At 35.2% G+C, this 19536-nt stretch overlaps 1 protein-coding gene across 1 annotated transcript; it reads left to right on the plus strand.

Moving 5' to 3' along the window:
- Nucleotides 1-874: 874 nt before the first annotated feature.
- Nucleotides 875-19189, plus strand: LOC6031189 (low density lipoprotein receptor adapter protein 1-B). The gene is made up of 4 exons (XM_038250190.1): nucleotides 875-2011; nucleotides 10964-11152; nucleotides 18212-18753; nucleotides 18820-19189. Exons 1-4 carry the CDS (start codon nucleotides 1966-1968, stop codon nucleotides 18934-18936), a joined length of 894 nt encoding a protein of 297 aa, XP_038106118.1. The 5' UTR covers nucleotides 875-1965; the 3' UTR covers nucleotides 18937-19189.
- Nucleotides 19190-19536: the final 347 nt, after the last annotated feature.

Raw genomic sequence — 19536 nt, forward strand, 5'->3', positions numbered from 1 at the left:
ATTGTTTTGCACTGACTTAGGCAAATTCTTGAATTTCACTAGATTTTGCGAGAATTGCAGAATTTCCCAAATTTCACGCTGGCCGCAAAATAATGAAAATTCATTAACCCTAGTCACAAAGAATGTGCTGTGTTTTGATGTTATTTTAGTTTATTATTCTTATTTTAATATTTTAGAAATCTGGGCCAAATTCGACTCATGAAAATCTTCAAAAGAAAAGAATAAAACATTTGTAAAGACTCATAAAAATACAAAATATGAATATATATTGCCTATTCTGTGGCATTGGGCAATATCTTGTAGCTTAAAGCATTTATCTATGTTTTTTGGAATTAAAAAAATAATTAATTAAACAAATCTGTAAAATACGTAAAACTTAACGAAAAAATATGTTTTTATAGATTTAAAAAGTTTGCAATTTTTTGACAGAAACAAGATGTACTTAATACTTATGTTTAAAGCAATTTGTGATACTTTTTGCTTAACTAATTTAATAAAACGGACAGAACTTTTTTAATTATTCTTCAATCCTAACCAAGTCCGAAGTACAAACACTTTCAATCAATTTTGTAATGGCTTTTAAAGTTCACCTGATTTTGCTTCTCATTATTCTAGTCATTCGTGTTATATTTTGTATTTGATTGTCATTTATTTTGGGTTAGTTTAAATTTGCTACATTTTAAATTTAAAAAAATATCATATTTGCAAAATCGTAAACAACCCCTTAACCTCAACCAGCAATGAGAACACATGGCTATCGCGGAAAATCCACTCACCACAAAGTTCTGCTCCTCTCCGCGGTCAATCAGTCGCCGGTGGTAAGCCAACAATCATCAACCACGGAGCGAAATCGCGCTCAGCAGTTGTGGCGCACAGTCAGTGCAGCAGTGGCAGTATCGAGTATAGGCTCCTTGCGCTCGCGCTTTTATTACAAGATTGGCCGTCGAGCCGTACGGACGTGTCGCGCGGATGTGTCTCAACTGAGGCTTGTGTTTCTAGAAGAGACCTTTTTTCTGAATTTGAGGCTAGAGTAAACGTTTGAAAATACGAACTTTTCCAGTGTGTTAAAGCAAAGTGATTAGGGAAGTTTAACAAATTACACAACCCGCTTAAAACTATCACACGCTTTTCAACCTGCCGTGAGTGAGTGCATAACTTGGATCGCGTTTGGACTATAAGCTAGGTGCCCAGGAAAAGCGCGTGCAGCAAGTTAACGCTTTTCCGCGCCGTTTCATGCTGCTGAGCTCGAGCTTTCGTGCTAGCAGCTCGTCAGCTCGAAGGGTTCACGTAACGACGAACGACGTCGTCGACGACTCGCGACTGCTCGTGTGAATTAAGGCATCACTCACCGGGCGCGAGGAGGCTTCAAAGTCGTTGGCCATCATCTCGGTTACAGTTGGAAAATCTACTCCGCTGCTAGTGCTGGTGGGCAACCTTGGCTGCGATTTTTGTATTTGGCGCGATTAATTAAGTCCATAAATTAAAAGTGAAACCGTGGCGGCGTCGACTTTGGTTCAGAGACGGTCATCGTCGTCGTCGACTTAAGGCTCCTCCACGCCGTGCTAATGACCGATAGTGCAGAAAATTGGTGCAGCAATCACATAATACAGTGCTTGATGAGTGCTGAACTGCCTACTCGCGTGTGTGTGCATAAAATCGCAGCATAAAATTCAGCAAGTGTAGCACAATAGTTTGGTTCGATTGTGGTGTCTGATATCGATACCCCATACAAGCTACCTGCTAGCTGCTTCTGGGTTGGGCCGAGTGGAAAATCAACCGTGTCCAACCGACCGACCAACAGTGTGGGGGGAAACGTGAGTGAATGTTTGCTAGAGCAGTGAGGAAAAGTCAATAACCATTTCCGCGGACCGGTGAGGGTGGAGGAGTGTCGACAGCTGAATTGAACTAATCAGTGGAGTTTAATTTGAATCTGATTTTGGCGACTGTTGAGGCAAAGTGAGCAGCATGGCGTTTTTCAAGAGTATCTGGAAGAACAATTCGAAGCACAAAAGTGAGTACGGAATGTTGCTTTGTCTTTGCATTTTTTTATATTTTGAATTACAAAAGTTAACATATATCACAGGGCATCGAATATTAATTTGTGGAAGAAACATTTTTTCTATAGACATATTAAAATTTTCAGTAAATTATAGCTTTTTTAAATTCCATTCGGAATAGAAAAAATTAGCAAACTTTAATCGTGTTAACGTTTAAATGGGATCATTCTCAAACCTCGAGATTTTTTTTATAGATTTAAACCTGTTTTTATCAGAATAGATATTTGATGATTAAACGCATTAACCAATATTTTGAGATTGAAAAATTAGGAAGTAACGACAAAAATATAAACTTATGAACTGTCAGAAATATTGAGTCCCATTAAGGCCGTTGCAAATATTTTTCAAAGTTTATGTAGCACCCCCCCCCCCCCCCCTCAAAATCGGTTCGAAAAATCAGGGAGCTAAAAAAAATATTTTTTTCAAAAAAAATTTAATTTTCAAAGTCTAACCAACTGAAAACAAATAAAATTCCTGCATTCAAAATCATATTCAACATGTCTGGGATCGATCAAAAATATTTTCATTTTTTGTGAAAATCCAATGTACAGCACCGCAAAAAGTTTTTTTTTCCGCGAAAAAAGAAATCTCTTTAATACTTGCATATTTTTAACACTTATGATTTCAAAACTACTGGGCAGGTGTAAAATACATTTTAAAACACTTTTTTCATTGACATGTTGAGAACATGGCTTGTAATTGAAATTTTTATATTTTTTTTATTTTTTTTTGTCTGGACAATTGTTCACGAAGGGGGGGTTGAGATTTCCAAAAAAGTGTCCACGTGGTTTATGGATGGTCCCTAAGCAAAAAATAATATTTTTTTGAGTGCGTCCATACCGGATATTCCATGAATAATAAAAAAAAACAAATTTTGATCAGGAAATTCAAATTTGGTTGTCGAAATAGATGAACAATAAGAATTTTAAAGCATAAACATTTCTATTAGGCATATATCCGTAAAATCCGTAAAATACCTAGTGCTTTAAATATTTTCTATTTAATTTTTAATACACACTTAGTTTTTTTTTTGCAAATTCGGTAGTTTTTCAACTTTTTGGTAAAGTTATCTAAACCATCTGTCAAAATGAACAAAATTTTACCGAATTTCGGTTGTATGATTTACAAAAATGAACTTCATTACCGAATTTCGGTAACTTTTTACCGAATTCGGTAATTTTTTGAAGAACTTGTGGTTAGATTACGCCCCAAGATCTTTCTTGCAAAAATTAACAATTACAGTACATCCGAGTTACCCCGAAAATGTATAGCAAAAATTAAAGCGGCCAGGCCTACTGCGTTGCATTAACCGCAGAGACAGATTCTGTGAACGGATCACATTTCACAGAATCAACAGGGGAGGAAGGATGCGTGGACATACCGTACCAAACGCTCCGAATTAGTTGGGTGTGGTTTGTTAGTGTGAATTGGCAATTATTTATATTTTTAGGGGGGAAGTGGATATGGGGAAATTGGGTTTGGGGAAATTGGGATTGAGGAACGGGAAAGCGGGGAAGGGGTAGGAGGGTTATTAAATTTATAATATTATAATAAAGGAGAATATAGTCAAATTAGAAATAATGATGGAAAGCTCTCACCAAGGAACAGCAAATCTTCAAAAGACACAGCCAGGTAGTGTCCCGATCGTCAGCCCAAGGTTCTTGACAAGAAACAGGCCGATCGGATGAAGTGGAAGTGTTCCTAGCACGGAATATCTCCACTCCAAACAAATATATCCGGATGTTTCGCTGGTGTTGAATCGAATTTCACATCCAGACTCTTTCACAATCTCTTGAAACAGCATCCTCCGTAAATGGATTTGATGTTTATTTAACCGCCTTGGCATCCACGATCAGTTCCGCTCTGGGAAAGGCTCCAGCTAGATCAAGCCCTTCCACTTACTTTTCACTTACTTCTAGATTCTTGGCAGATTCGAACGATTTAATGAATTTTCAACGAAATTCACTACCAACGACAACAAGAATCCGAATTCCCTTAACACAAAAAAGCCTTCTTAAATTAAACAATTTTCAACGGATCTATACTTTTTGCAAAAAAATGGAATGGAAATGGAAAAAAAGGAAAAATGACGCGGAGTGAAAAAGTTTTCCAACCGTCAGCCCAGATGTTTTGAAATTATATAAATTTCATATAAAACATTAAATTCAAAACTTATGTATCTAAAATTTTACTTACTCTCATTTGTTGTCGCTTCTTGTTTTTTTAGACATTTTTAATGAAATTTTTCAAACTTTTCTGGTCATGTCATATAAAAAATCGAGGCTTCGGATAATCGAATTGATTCATTTTTTTCATATTTTAATTTCTTTTAAGCTATTTAAAATCTGTCATCCTTGTTAACATTGAAGTGTAGATTATCACCAATTAACATTATTGAGCTTATTCTATTATTTTAGGCTTGAAAAAAATAACAAAATTCCGACATTTCAAAAATATGTTTCCCGCTTCCAGGAAAATTCAAAATCTGCTAAAATTGGACGCTCTATTTTTTTTTCAATGCATGTAAATTCGATGTGTCAGACTAAAGGCACGAAGTTGACTTTATAGCTGTCGGCCACCATTGCTAGTACCAACCACTAGTGTCTTTCATTTAACCCTGGGCTCCTAAGTGTTTGAGTGCGGCACGGAGCGACGGTGCCGGATACCCATACTTACACTTAGAATTTTTAGAGCGCCCGCCGCGGTAATCGAACCAACAGCCTCGGGATTGTGAGTCCAGTGCGCGGTCCGATTGATCCACACGGGCGAAACAGTTTTTTAGTTCCTGTTTAATAATTCAATAATTGTTTTATAATTCACTATTTAAAATTCATCAGAGTGGACGAATCTTTTCGATGTCTCGATGCAAATTGTTCCCTAAAACGTGAACTAAAGGCTCATGAGGTTTGAAAAATCAAAAAGCGATTGCCCACGCTTCATACAAAACAAATTGTTTTGTTTGGAAATTGCAGGGGGGGAGGGGGGGGGGGGCTGAGATTTCAAAAAAGTATCCACGTGGTTTATAGATGGTCCCTTTAAAGAGTTTCATAAATGGCTAAACACAAAAAGCATAATTTTTACGGGTTGAATTCCATTTGAATTCTAGAATAAATTTTCAAAACAACCTATGAGTCATGGGTTTCCTATGCAAATAGGACCTTTTGAAAACTTTATCTAGAATTTAGAAATGACTCATTTGATACATCCTATACTGCCCATCATTAAAAAATGGTTATTATCAACTTTTGGCAAAATCGAGAATTTTGCACCAGATGGTAGAGGATGTTCTAACGCATCTCCTGAAACTTGAATTTCATTAAAATATTGGTATGTTTTGGCTACCGATGCAAAAAACCAAACGGCTAATATCCCATTGCCCTTTGAAATTGCCGTGGCGAAGATTAGGTATGGGCAGTATAATACTCAATAGCTTCTGATAAGAGCATATATTTTTAAGCATCACAAAAAATATGATACTTTTTGCAAACGCAATTTTGAAAAGATATTTCTACAAAGCATTTGTTCAAAATTGGCTAACAGGAACTAAAAAACTGAAATTACGAGGCCATTTTCCATTATCACTCAAAATGCCTCCGCGGGAAATATTTTGGTAACCCTAATGAAATAAATTAAATAAAACTAAAAAATAATGCACTCAAAAAACCAGTAATTCTGCATAACTAAAAGTGAGATTGAAAATGACCTTGGCAAACATTAAGATTTTCTCAAGCCGATACTGCAAATTTAGAGACAATGACAGCTTAATCCCCGGACGAAAATTAATTTAATTGCTGTACAACCTTCACTTGCTCACTTCAAATTTAGAGAACTTTTGAAGCTTAAAATTACCCATCGTTTAGAACAATCGCTCTCAAATTATAACACTTATACCCTCCTCCGACACACTCACAATCGCCACAATCCTTCCGTGATGACAATGATCACCGTTTGCCATTCACTGAATCTTTTTTCTGCTCACATGCCCACCAACTCCGAAAAATTCAACGGTGATCCTTCAATCAGAACCAGAACCAACGAGCATGTCGTGACTGGCGCGAGTGCGATTTTCCATTAGGCTATCAAAGTCATAAAATTAACAGTCGGTTTCAAGAAAAATATCTCGCGCACCACCGACCACTACAAGGTCATCCATTCGCACCGGCCGGGTCGGTTCGGTTCCAGCAGCGAACTGAACGTGGATGATCCAAAATTAGAGTTAATTCAATAAACTCCCCACACGCTCAATACCGGCCAGAGAATGGATCACTGTGCACTTCATCAGCGCACAAAGAGCGGCTGCAATTTGAATGTGCAGCCGAAATTGGAGGGGTAAGTGGACCTGACTTGATCCTAAAGCGTGTTGTCTGTAAAGGTTTTAGCTAAAGCCTTTTTTCTTATCTTTTTCTCAAAATTTGCGAATACATTCATTAACATATGTGGTGCGTCATTGCATCACATTGAAACATCACAAATGCTAAAGCGATCAGGCCTACTGTGTAAAGCTTATCGCAGGGAGGAATCATTGAGCTGAGGGGTAAGTTCGTGATTCTAGTTCCCATTCTGGATAAATAATAGTCCACCTTTTTTTGTAAGCTTTAAATTTTTTCGTGTATTTGAGCAACTTTTGCATACTTATTTTGATGACCTTAAAACCTTTTTTCCAAAACATAGAATAAAGTAACATGAAGCAGGTCTTGCAAAACAATGTAATTGGGCCAATGTCAAAGTGTAAACAATGAATCTATCCTGCTCGTTCCTAATGTAAACGTCAATTGACGTGAGCAGGCTAGACTCTTTGTTTATACTTTGACATCGGCCCATTGCTTTGCTTGAAGTAGAATCATTAAAAACCATTATTTTGAAAAAGTTGAGAGTTCTAATTTTCAATGCTTTTTAAAATTCAAAATTGCTTTAGAAATAGAAAAATAGAGGTGGTTGGAACTATTTAAATTCTTGGGCTCAATATTTAATATTTAAATAAATTTTAATTCAAAAGAACAGGAAATTTCACAAAAGTTCATTTTCTTTACATTGTAAATCGAACTCTTAGTTTCTGAGAAATTTCCAGTTGAAAAATGATTGCTAATTCAGTTGACTAAGAAAAATACATTTTCACAAAATTTAAAATTACAGAGGCTGTACCTCAGCAACCAGCAGGCCAATCAACAAAGTCAAAAAAAGATTGTTTTTTTTGCAGAGGTGCTTTTCCTTCATTAAGAATTCATAAATGGTAAAACAAATTACATAAATAAAATACTTGAAGATACCTATAACTTGAAAATGGTGATAAAGTGCAACCAAAAGTTATGTCATTTGTGATTGCAAATTTGATAATTTACTTAAAAATTATTTTTTAGATTTTGTTTGACAATATTTTTGATTTTTTTTCAGAAATCTCTTTTTTTTCTATGTCTCAAGAAAAAAAATATTTTGAAGGAAAAATACCTTGAAAAGCACATTTCTTTGAAGTTGAAAAATTTTCAATCGTTTTCTTTTATAACTGAGAAACAAATAAAATTTTGAGTAAAATCATTTCTAATTGTTTTCTATTCTGATCATCTGAGCTTAAAAATATTTTCAAAATGCATAACATACACAGTAAAAAATTGAGTAATTCAGGGAGGTGTAAAAATGAAGGTTTAATATTACCTCAATTTAGACTGAAAAAGTGTCATTACACGGAAAAGAGAACAATTCGTCGCCGTCGTGCTAACTTGTCACACGTGCATTTTGGGCTAAATTGAGTTAAGAACGGCATTTTTTGCAGCTAACAATGCCTCACCTTTTGACCTTCACAGATCCCCAAAATTCGATTTCAATCCTGAGATATTCAACAAAAACTTAAAAAACTCCGTGCATTTTTGTCACTTTACATATGAAAGAAGTTTCAATCTTGTCGTGCTATCTTGTTACTCCCTGAAAATTGATGTTAGTGCGACAACTGGCCAAGGGAATTTAAGTCAGAACACGTTTGACGCACGTACAAGTTAGATTACCGTAAACATTTGTAATTATAACTCGAGACTTCAGCAACCAACTTCAATCTAGTTTTTTGTTTTTTGTTTATTCAAGGTCTATTTTTTTGTTTATTCAAGGTCAAACATTAAAACGCGTGTTTCTCGGAACGTCGAAATGGCGGGTGCAACAAGATAGCACGACGACGTCGAATTTACATATTTTTAGTGGTAAAATTACACATTTTTGCTGACATAAAAGATGTACTCATAAAAAGTAGAAATATTACCATGTGTTTTTTCACACCATATACAAAAGTACAAAATGTCTTAGAAATTGATCCTTTTCTCATCTCTTTGAAACAACAAATCAAAAATACTACATACATTTTTAAAGAACCAAATCAAAATTTCTCTAGGGCTTTAGACATTTAAGTCAAAAAACAGGAAAACCGGATTACTTCAAGGCTTGTGTGGCTTGTGTAGAACATTGTTACACTCTAAAAAAACCCTGCAAAGTTAAAAGAAACACGAAATTTTAAAATGAAAAAAATTGTTCTAAATGAAAAAATGACCCTTCTGGGTCAATGTAGATTCGAAAATTACATTAAATTTCCCAAAAAATGACATGTTCCAAATTTTTTTTACAGTCGAGTAACGGAAAATGGGAGAATTTTTAAAACTTTTTTAGTGTTTTTTCGATGAAAAATACGTTTTTTCAGAATTCTGAGTACGCCATCAAATCGGGCGGCTAATTTTACATAAAAGTCCCTTTGACACCAAATTTCTATCTCATCACCGTTTCAGGCTGCAAATTATTGAAAAACACCTCTTTTTTCGCATGTTCAAAAATGGAAGGGGTCGTACCGCCCCTCCGTCACGAGATATCAAAAAACGGACCTCGGATTCGTGATCAGGGACAAAAGTTACTCCTTAGAACAAAGTTTCACGCAAATCGAAGAGGGGTCGGGGCAACTGCTGTGTGAGTTGGCGGAGAATTACCCAAATATTATTTTAAACGCAGGAAAATTCATTTCAAATTATTTTCAGTTCATTAAAATTTTGAAGTTTTTTTGAAAAACAAAAATTTGCCCCCTTATTTTTTTTAACGGTCTTAATAGTCTAAATTGAGCCAATTTAACACTTCTTTCTTTAGATGCAGTATTTTTTTGAAAAAAGATGAATGAATCAATATTTAGAAGTATATTCTACAAATTTGGTAAAGGGTACATTTTTCTACAGTAATAGTTATTAAAATGTATTATCGGCATTTTTTATTTAATTTGATGAAAATTGTCCTTCGAAGATTTGTTATGAAAAGCTGAAAGTAATATACGACTCACCCTTACAAATATGTTAAAAAAATAAACAATGAAAAAATTACCTATCCCCTTGAAAAGAAAGTCGATATTGGAAAATACTTAGCATTTGAAAAAGGTTAAATATATGAGTTTAAAAATTACAAATCAAATATGGGAGCTGTATATATAAAATCTTTTTTATTTTTATTTTTGAACTTGCTGTTGTTCAAACATTGCACACCTACCAGCCTTTGTTTTCACTTTTAAATAACCGCCCCAATGCCAAGTGCCCCCGAAAATGTGCCAAAACGCACAAAAGCAACAAGCGTTCAGCTTCACAATATTTTGCAGTTGTTCGCACACAGCAGTGTAGGTAACTGAACACTGGAAGCTGAATTGGCGATGAGCTAAAACACCACGCTGCTGCAAATCTGTTTTTGGAACAACGTTTTTTTTCGCCAGCTCTCCAGCCCGCAACGATTTCAATCAAACAATCAATCAAAATTGGTAATTTTTGGGCTGAACCAAGTCAAGTGCAGTGCATCTCGAAACGCTGCTGTGCTGTGAGGCAAGTAAAAATAGATGTCAAAAATAATACGGAAAAATGAGAGTAAACTTTTAAGGTAAAAGGCACGGAAAAAATAATTAATACTGAATTGCTGATGGTGGTTGGCTCGCGAAAGTTGGCGCAGCCAATCTCCGGTATCAATTTTAGAATTTGCATTTTGATCTCGATGGGGTGGTTGGATTGGGTTGAAGTTGGGGTTGGGCCATGTGGTTGCAATTATAATTGCAATTGCCTGAACCCCGTGGTGGAAACGGTGGCAAACAGTTTAGAAAGTGAGTCAAACTTGAGTGTTGCTGCTGCTGCTCGGACGATTTAGTGTTGCTCAAGTTAATCGATCAACGCGAGTAATTATCTCGTTGTCCGAGGTGCGACGATTTGCATTAAATTAATTATGCAACTTTTGGAGTACTGGCTAATTGGGCCATTATGAGTTATACACGTTCGAGACATGATAAGTGAGCGACGAACTTTGAGGTTGCGAAGCAATAGATGGCAATATTATGCAGATTTGGATGGTGAAGTCTTGCAGATTTATTACAGGATCCGTATCTTAAGGGGTCTGATTAACATAGAATAATTGCAATGTTAACATAATTTACGTTGGAATAATCGAATGCCAAAAATCTGGCTTTAAGGATTTAAAAAAGAAGATACTATTTACTGACCAATTCATTATAATTATCCCAGATTTCTTCTTGAAACGTTTTTTTTCGGATCATCAATAAAAAATAATAAATTCCCCTTCGTAACAAGCGCCCGAATTTCCCACATTTAATGCAACCAATAAAACGAGTCCAAGATAGGTCATATCAGCGGCTGCACCCTGATACTCTTATTCAATGGACCAGGTTGCACTTGCACTTTTCTCCCGCAGGCACTCCCAATCTGTTTAACATTTCAACGTCCTCTCCAATATCGGCTAGTGCAAGCGTGCAATGCCCAAATGCAACAAAAGTGATAATTGGCACACGTTCTGACCGACTTATCTCGAGCCCCAGCCAGAATTGCCACACCTTATACAATTTGTGTTTTGTTTTAAAAATTTGATAGTAAATATTTATTCTCTTTGCTGTCTCATTCCAGAGCTGTGCGAGGAGCTGGCGCTGGCCAACAACATCCGGGACTTTTCGGACAACCACGAAGAGCTGGAGGATGGCTTCGAGGAGGCGATCACGTACAGCGTCAAGTACCTGGGCAACACGACGATCCCGACGCCCCGGTCGGACAGCTCCACGGCGGACGCCGTCAAGCGGATCATCACGGCGGCGAAAGGTGAAGTTTCTCTAGGTTCTAGGTTTGAGCCTTAGAATGTCCGTACTTTAAGCTGACTATATCCTTTCGAAATCGTTATTCATTTTCTATAAAAGATCCCTCATAAATTCAAAAAAAAAAATTGATATTACAAGCCAGAGTTTTAACTTTATTTTATCTAGGAAAGCAACTCCTGAAACAAATATTTTTTGAAAAGCTGAGCAAATTTCTGAGACTTTCGAATCGGAGCAATTCTCTCAGATTTCGGTCATTCGATTTTTTTTGTTGTATTTTTTAAACCGACTGAAACTTTTTTGGTGCCTTCGGTATGCCCAAAGAAGCCATTTTGCATCATTAGTTTGTCCATATAATTTTCCATACAAATTTGGCAGCTGGCCATACAAAAATGATGCATGAAAATTCAAAAATCTGTATCTTTTGAAGGAATTTTTTGATCGATTTTGTGTCTTCGGCAAAGTTGTAGGTATGGATATGGACTACACTGAAAAAAATGATGCACGGTAAAAAAAATTTTGGTGATTTTTTATAAAGGCTGGTACAAATATTTTCATAAGTTTTTGTCAACCACCCCTCCCCTCCCCTTCAAAATTGGCCCGGAAAATCAGGGGGCAAAAAAAATATTTTTACAATAAACTTCAAAATTTCAATAAAAATTCAAGTGCAACCAGCTGAAATCAACTTAAAATACATTCTTTTGCGTTTAAAATCATTTTTAGCATGTTTGGGTTTATTAAAAAATCTGAAATTTTTTTGAAAATTTTCGATGCAAAATCTTTTTTTTCGATACAATTTTTATTTTTGTCAGATCTTAGATTTTTTGAAAACTAGAAATTGCAAAACAACTGAACTAGTGTAAAATGCATTTTAAAATACTTTTTTCATTTAAATGTGAAGACTATGGCTTGTTACTTAAATTTTTATATTTTTTTGCCCCCCTTGACCTCGGCCAGTGCCGAGGGACAAAAACTTTTTTAAATATTTGCATCGGCCTAAACTTTTTGTCACTAAAACTTGATTTGCAAAAAACACTATTTTTATTTTTTTTTTTATATTTTGATATGTTTTAGAGGACATAAAATGCCAACTTTTCAGAAATTTCCAGGTTGTGCAAAAAATCATTGACCGAGTTATGAATTTTTTAATCAATACATATTTTTTTTCAAAAAATCGAAATATTGGTCACAAAATTTTTCAACTTCATTTTTCGATGTAAAATCAAATTTGCAATCAAAAAGTACTTTAGTAAAATTTTGATAAAGTGCACCGTTTTCAAGTTAAATCCATATTTAGGTGACTTTTTTGAAAATAGTCGCAGTTTTTCATTTTTTTAAATTAGTGCACATGTTTGCACACTTTTGGAAAAAATATTTTTGAAAAGCTGAGAAAATTCTCTATATTTTGCTTTTTCGGACTTTGTTGATACGACCTTTAGTTGTTGAGATATTGCAATGCAAAGGTTTAAAAACAGGAAAATTGATGTTTTCTAAGTCTCACCCAAACAACCCACCATTTTTTATTGTCGATATCTCAGCAACTAATGGTCTGACTTTCAATGTTAATATATGAAACATTTGTGAAATTTTCCGATCTTTTCGAAAACATTTTTTACAAAATTTTTAAACCAAGACTAACTTTTTAAAAGGGCGTAATATTGAATGTTTGGCCCTTTTGAAATGTTAGTCTTGATTTGAAATGTTGAAAGTATTGTTTTCGAAAAGATCGGAAAATTTCACGACTGTTTCATATTTTAACATTGAAAATCGGACCATTAGTTGCTGAGATATCGACATTGGAAAATGGTGTGTTGTTTGGGTGGGACTTAGAAAACATCAATTTTCCTGTTTTTAAACCTTTGCATGGCAATATCTCAGCAACTAAGGGTCGCATCAACAAAATTCAAGAATGCAAAATATAGAGAATTTTCTCAGCTATTCAAAAATATTTGTTTCAAAGGTGGGCAAACAGGTGCACTAATTTAAAAAAAATGAAAAACTGCGACTATTTTCAAAAAAGCCACCTAAAAATGGATTTAACTTGAAAACGTGCACTTAATCAAAATTTCACTAAAGTACTTTTTGATTGCAAATTTGATTATTCATCGAAAAATAAAGTTGAAAAATTTTTGCGACCAATTTTTCGATTTTTTTAAAAAATCAGTATTGGTTCAAAAATCGCTCAAAGATTTTTTGCACAACCAGGAAATTTCTGAACATATCAAAAAATAAAAAATAAAAATAGTGTTGTTTTGCAAATCAAGTTTTAGTGACAAAAAGTAAAATTAAAAATCAACAAAAAAATTTTTACCGTGCATCTTTTTTTTTCAGTGTAGTCCATATCCATACCTTCAACTTTGCCGAAGACACCAAATCGATCAAAAAATTCCTTCAAAAGATACAGATTTTTGAATTTTCATACATCATTTTTGTATGGCCAGCTGCCAAATTTGTATGGAAAATGAATCTATGACATTTCCCCGAAACCCACATTCCCGAAGAGACGTTTCCCCGAATGCCACATCTCCGAAAAGACACTTTCCCGAAATGTCATTTACCCGAAAATCATTTCCCCGAACAATCCATTTCCCCGAACGGCCACATCCCCGAGTGGCGACTTCCCCTAAAAACCATTTTCCCGAATGGCCACTTTCCCTAATTTTCCACATCCCTGAAAATCATTTTCCCGAATGACCATATTCCCGAACGGCTATTTCCCCGAACGTCACTTCCCCGAACTCCCCCATACCCGCCTGACCGGGTTCGGGGAAGTAGCGATCAATAAAGTATCATGTCCACAATTGAACGTTCAAAAAATTCCGAGCTTCACTTGAATTTTGAATATTCAAATTGATGTAAGTGCGACAACTGGCCAAAGGGATTTCAGGTCAGAACGTGTTTGCACACGTTCAGGCCCGACTACCGCAAAAATTTGTAATTGTTACTCGGGACCTTGGCAACCAAAATCAGCTGTCGAGCTTAAGTATAGCCCCTAAACTACTTTAAATTGATTTAGTAATATTGAATCTAAAATGGCGGTTATGAAATATTCAAAAAATGCATTTTGTAATTTAATAATCAACTATTTAGACAAGATTAAAAGGGTTGATTGCAGAACTCGAATTGGAAGTAAAAAAAATAAAAAAAAAATCAAACCAAAATTGATAAAGAAAAATCAGTTCAGTCAAACAAAATCTAGAACAAACAAAATCCTGCGCATCGAGTCGTCGCATAAAGCTATCGTTGCTGTTCTATCCTTACCACGTAGATACCGTTTTGGAAAATTGTCCTTTCTGAAAATGGCCGCTGCAAAAAAAAAACTTTTTTATGGAACGTGGATGATCTCAATACCCAGCACTCTTGAAGTGTCCGCGTGGTTTATTAATGGCCTTCTACGGTTATTTGTTTTTTTTTAGTCTTACAAAACACATAATTTAATATTAACGCCATACTTTTATGAAAAAATCCCTAAATCAAGCAAAACAATGTAAAAGGGCCCAAGCCAAAGTGTAAGCAAAGAGTCTATCCTGCTCACGTCAGTTGATGTTTACGTTAGGAACGAGCAGGATAGACTCTTTGTTTACACTTCGGCTTTGGCCTATTTACATTGTTTTGCTTGAAATAACAATTTAGTTTATAACTAGGTTATCATTCGGGAAATTTGATTTTTTTGGTGAGGTAACCATTCGGGTAAATGTAAATTCGGGAAAACGACAGTTCGGTAAAATGGCCATTCAGGGAAATGACATTCGGGGATATGGAATTTTCGGGAAAATGATTTTCGGGGATGTGGAATTTTCGGGAAAATGATTTTCGGGGAAGTGGCACTTTCGGGGAAATGATTTTCGGGGATGTGGAATTTTCGGGGAAATGATTTTCGGGGATATGGGATTCGGGAAAGTGGGATTCGGGGATAAGGGATAAAACCATGGAAAATTATATGGACAAACTAATGATGCAAAATGGCTTCTTTGGGCATACTGAAGGCACCAAAAAAGTTTCAGTCGGATAAAAAATTACAAAAATTAAAATTTAAGAAAAAAGACCGATTTCGTAGAGAATTGCTCATCGATGAAAATTCGTTTTTCTAGGTGTCACCTAATTAGCCTGTAATTTTCAATTGGTTCAATTTTCAATAGAGCGTCCAATTTTCCGACCCGGAAAAAATTTCCGGGAATTTCCCGGAAACAACATTTCCCTTTTCCCGTAAAATTTGAAATTCCCGAAATACAAGCGGAAGTATTCCTATCTTTTTAGCACCAATTTTTTGAGATGATACAAAAAATAATAATAAGTGAACTTGATTTGATGAATAAATCCAAGCTACTGTTGATATTGAACTAATCAGCTTGTCTGTAAGTTTCATGTCAATGTTAATTCAGAAAATATTTATTTCTGAAGCATTCACAACGAGAAATATTGTTTGCTTAAATGTTGGGCAGCAAAAATCGCGCTATTATGGAAATAATATTAACTTTTGTATTTTTGACAACCTATTTTAACAAAAAAAATTTGTCATATCATTTGAAAATAAGATATTCCGGCCAAGGTCAAAATTGAGATTTGTTTTACATTTTTGTTTACCTTGACCAAATTGGATGAAAATTGAATTGAAATTACGGTTTGAAGTTATAAATTTATGAAGCACGTGTGCTACCAAGGACGTAAGAGGGTTAAATATGAAAAAAATATCGTTTAATTTCAACCACTTTTACACTATGAAAATTATTTCAATCTAATTAATTTAATAGGCCATATAATCATATAACTAAAATCATCATGAATGGGACCATGAAAGATCATCGAAAAACAACTTTGCATCATATGAAATTTAAAAAAAAAACTCGCTTCAATTATTTCAAAACTTTAAGTCGTGATTTCATGAAATAGTGTTTCAAGTTAAATAGCGCTAGAAATTTGATTTTTGAGGCAAATTTAATGATAATGTATTTATTCACAAGTTGTTCTGGAATAAGTTATTAGCTATTTCAACTTTATGGTCACTGAGACAAATTAAAAAGCAATTTTATTGTTGAGAAGCATAGATTTTCACTGTCTAAACACTTTGATTTAAAAAAATACTTCTCAACAAGCAGTCAAGCCATTAAGTGATCCTCACAATTAATGTTGGTGTTCTATCCAATTCTGTTGCGAAATATTAATCAGAAGCATGAGCAGAATAATTTTCGTTAAATTTCAAATTTCCCGGGAAATTTTTTTGAAAATTTTGCAACCCCGGGAAATGGGTAGCATTAATTTTGTTAAAAGCTCATTCAATAAAAATATATTCAAAATTTTAAATTTTGGTCTAAAATATAAAATGAGGAAAATTATCAGTTTGTAGGCCTTTTCGAAAGTAATGCTTGATTGTATAGTTTACGGACATCATTTTCATCAAAATATCTGAGATTCGGCCTCAAAAAAGCGTATAATTAACACTTCAATGCGCATAACTTTTGAAAGCGATATTTGATCTTTAATCTTTCTGGTTCATCAAAAAGGTCTTTCAAAAACCTTTCTAAAATTTACTTCATTCAACCATATCATGTGAAACAAGATTATATTATTTGAAGCTGTATTGAATTTCAATGTATAAATACTCAAAAAATTTCAAAATACTCAAAAAAGTGGTAAAATTTCAAAAATTTGCAATATGCATATTTTGTATGATTTTTCACTTCTTTAGAGTTTTTTTGAACATATTGAAATTTTAACAAAATACCATTATCTTAAACTGAAATTTTCAAAAATTGCATTATGGGTATCAAACGAAGCGAAATTTATTATGCATTTGCACTTTATAGCTTTTTCGGAAATTTCCACAAAATATCGTAATTTTTTTTAAATACTCAAAAATTCATTGTTTACAAAATGGGTTTGATATGAACCGATATTTGGTGAGCATTTTTATTTTATTAGAGCATCTTTTTGTTAAAATACTAAAATTTTCACAAAATACCGTATTTTTCGGAAATACTTATATTTTCATAATTCGCAATATGCGTATCAAACGAAGCTAAATTCAGAATGCATTTGAACTTTTTTTTTGCAAAACGCATTATTTTTTACAAAATCTCTTATTTTTTTACAATACTCAAAAATTCATAATTATTTATACTTTAAAACTTAGGCTGCAACAAATTTTATTTAAAGTTGTTGTGAATAACCGTTATCATGTTTCAGTTAATTTGAAAATCTTTAGAATTTTTGAAAAAAATCGAAATTTTTGTTTTTGTCATTGATTTTGTTATTGAAAATTAATTATTGCAAAACAACTGAACTAGTGTAAAATGCATTTTACAACACATTTTGCATTCAAATGTTGAGACTATGACTTGTTATTTAAATTAAATGTTTTGCTCCCGTGAAATCGCTGGGGTGGTTGGACTCGCAATCCAAATGTTGTCAGTTCGAACCCTGGAGTGGAAGGTTCCTTGGAGTAAAAATAGATTTGGGTGCTCTCCCCATTCAAGCCTTTGGACTCCTAGGTTGGAGCAGAAACTTGAAATAGAGACCACAAAAGGGGCTCGTTAAAGTGGATGGGTTGTTTGTTTGATATTTTTTTATTTTTATTTTTATTCAAGGTAAAAAAAAAGGGTAGATTTCCCCTATCTCAATATTTTTTCTCCATCTTTCGATGATTTCTTCAGTTCCTTCCAACTGCATGCATAGATGCTCTTCTTGGATTTCATTTGCTCTAAAAATACTTTCCGTTTGTCAATATTTTCTCTTTCTCATGACCTGCATAAGCAGTTTCCTTAGCAAAACTGAGCATGGAAATGAGTTTGACGTTTATTTGGTTTTGTTTTGTGAGCAATGGATTTCAGGAAAAAATGTAGTTACAACTGAGTCATCAATTTAAATCGTTCTGTAGACTGATGTTTCTCTTCCTCGATTGTCCTTTCGATATTGGCAACTAAAGAGTCGACCATATTGCAAAATCTTGTTATTACGCCTAATAGCTTATCAAAATCAAAAGAAAAATTATCAAAATAATTAAAAAGCGGCTGTGAGAAATTTCATTGTTTCTTGTGCTTCTGCTAATCTTGTGCTCTTCTCCCCACAGGCAACAAAAAGCTCCAGCGCGTAACGCTCTCCATCTCTCCGAAGGGCATCGAAATGCTGGACGTGTCCACCGGCGAAACCCTGCTGCAGGTCTCAATCTACAACATTTCGTACTGCTCGGCGGACTCCGCCCACGACCACGTGTTCGCCTTCGTCGGCACCGTCGCCAGCCCCGAGTCCGAGGTGAAGGAGATGTGCTTCCGCAAGGACGTCTCCGAGGTCGACTTTGAGGGTCCGCTGGTTTGCTACGCGTACCTCTGCCAGAAGCGCAAGATGGCCCAAACGGTGACGCTGACGGTGGCCCGGAGCTTCGAGCGGGCCTACCAAATCTGGCAAAACAAGCAGTTTCACGCCGAGCGAAAGCGGAAGGATCTGGAGAAGCGGAACAACGCGTGCAACCGGGCGGACAGTGCCAGCAGCAGCAGCAGCGGAAGTGGTCGATCCCAGGTCAAGCGAACGGACGATGTGCTGATCGACTTCAACTCCGACCTGACGGCAGAGATTTGCTCCAAAGATCACCGCGAGCTGTTGCAGAACACTTGGGTAGAATTGTAGTTGGTAGGTTGAACGAAATGTTTTTTTTACTAATGAAGGTTGCTTGCTTTGAAGGTATCATTTGACGATGAGCAATCACCACAGGAGTTCTTCGCAGTGCCAAATCTTAACAATGCCGTCAACGCCGCTGCCAGCAACGGATGGAGCCGGACAGCCATTTGCTCAAACTGAGGTCATCATATTTAGTGTCAGGAAAAGAAAATGAGATTTGCTTTTATGCTTTAATTATTACTGTTATTTTTCAGCAAAGGGGAAATAATTTTAACGTAGTGTTATTTTAAATCGTTGCAAATCGAGACAAAAAAATTAAGAGAAGAGAAAATCATGACAAAAACAAAATAACGTGTACGAGTAGCCTTAGTATAATTGTGATACATTTGGATATTTGTTTACTTTAAATTTTATTTTATGCAAGCATTAAAAATAAAGAAGTATTTTTTCTAAGAAAGAAAATGTCCATTAGCACAATAAACCAGATTTAAAAATGTTGGATCCGGCCGCAACCCGTCTTAACGCGGTCCACATCACAAGGACCAGACGATTACAGACAGAAACAAACAAATTAAAACAAGGTTCTTTACTAGAACTAACAAACGAACGACTACATTTATTCACGAACAACGAAAGAATCAACAAAACATAACAACACTTTAAAATGACAGATCACATCTATGTGCTGTCACGGCTTCAGCTATGCTGCAACTGGAGAGCCCAGCGGCGCGCAGAGTGCACGAATAGACTCGGCTCCTTGGTGTACACTCTCGCAGTGTT

The sequence above is a fragment of the Culex quinquefasciatus genome, chromosome 2 (genome assembly GCF_015732765.1).
Source record: "Culex quinquefasciatus strain JHB chromosome 2, VPISU_Cqui_1.0_pri_paternal, whole genome shotgun sequence".
NCBI classification, from domain to species: Eukaryota; Metazoa; Arthropoda; class Insecta; order Diptera; family Culicidae; genus Culex; species Culex quinquefasciatus.

Coding starts and splice junctions, on each gene's coding strand:
- LOC6031189 (XM_038250190.1), top strand. CDS start 1,966: ATGGCGTTTTTCAAGAGTATCTGGAAGAACAATTCGAAGCACAAAA. Junction 2,012..10,963: donor GAACAATTCGAAGCACAAAA/GTGAGTACGGAA, acceptor GTCTCATTCCAG/AGCTGTGCGAGGAGCTGGCG. Junction 11,153..18,211: donor GATCATCACGGCGGCGAAAG/GTGAAGTTTCTC, acceptor TTCTCCCCACAG/GCAACAAAAAGCTCCAGCGC.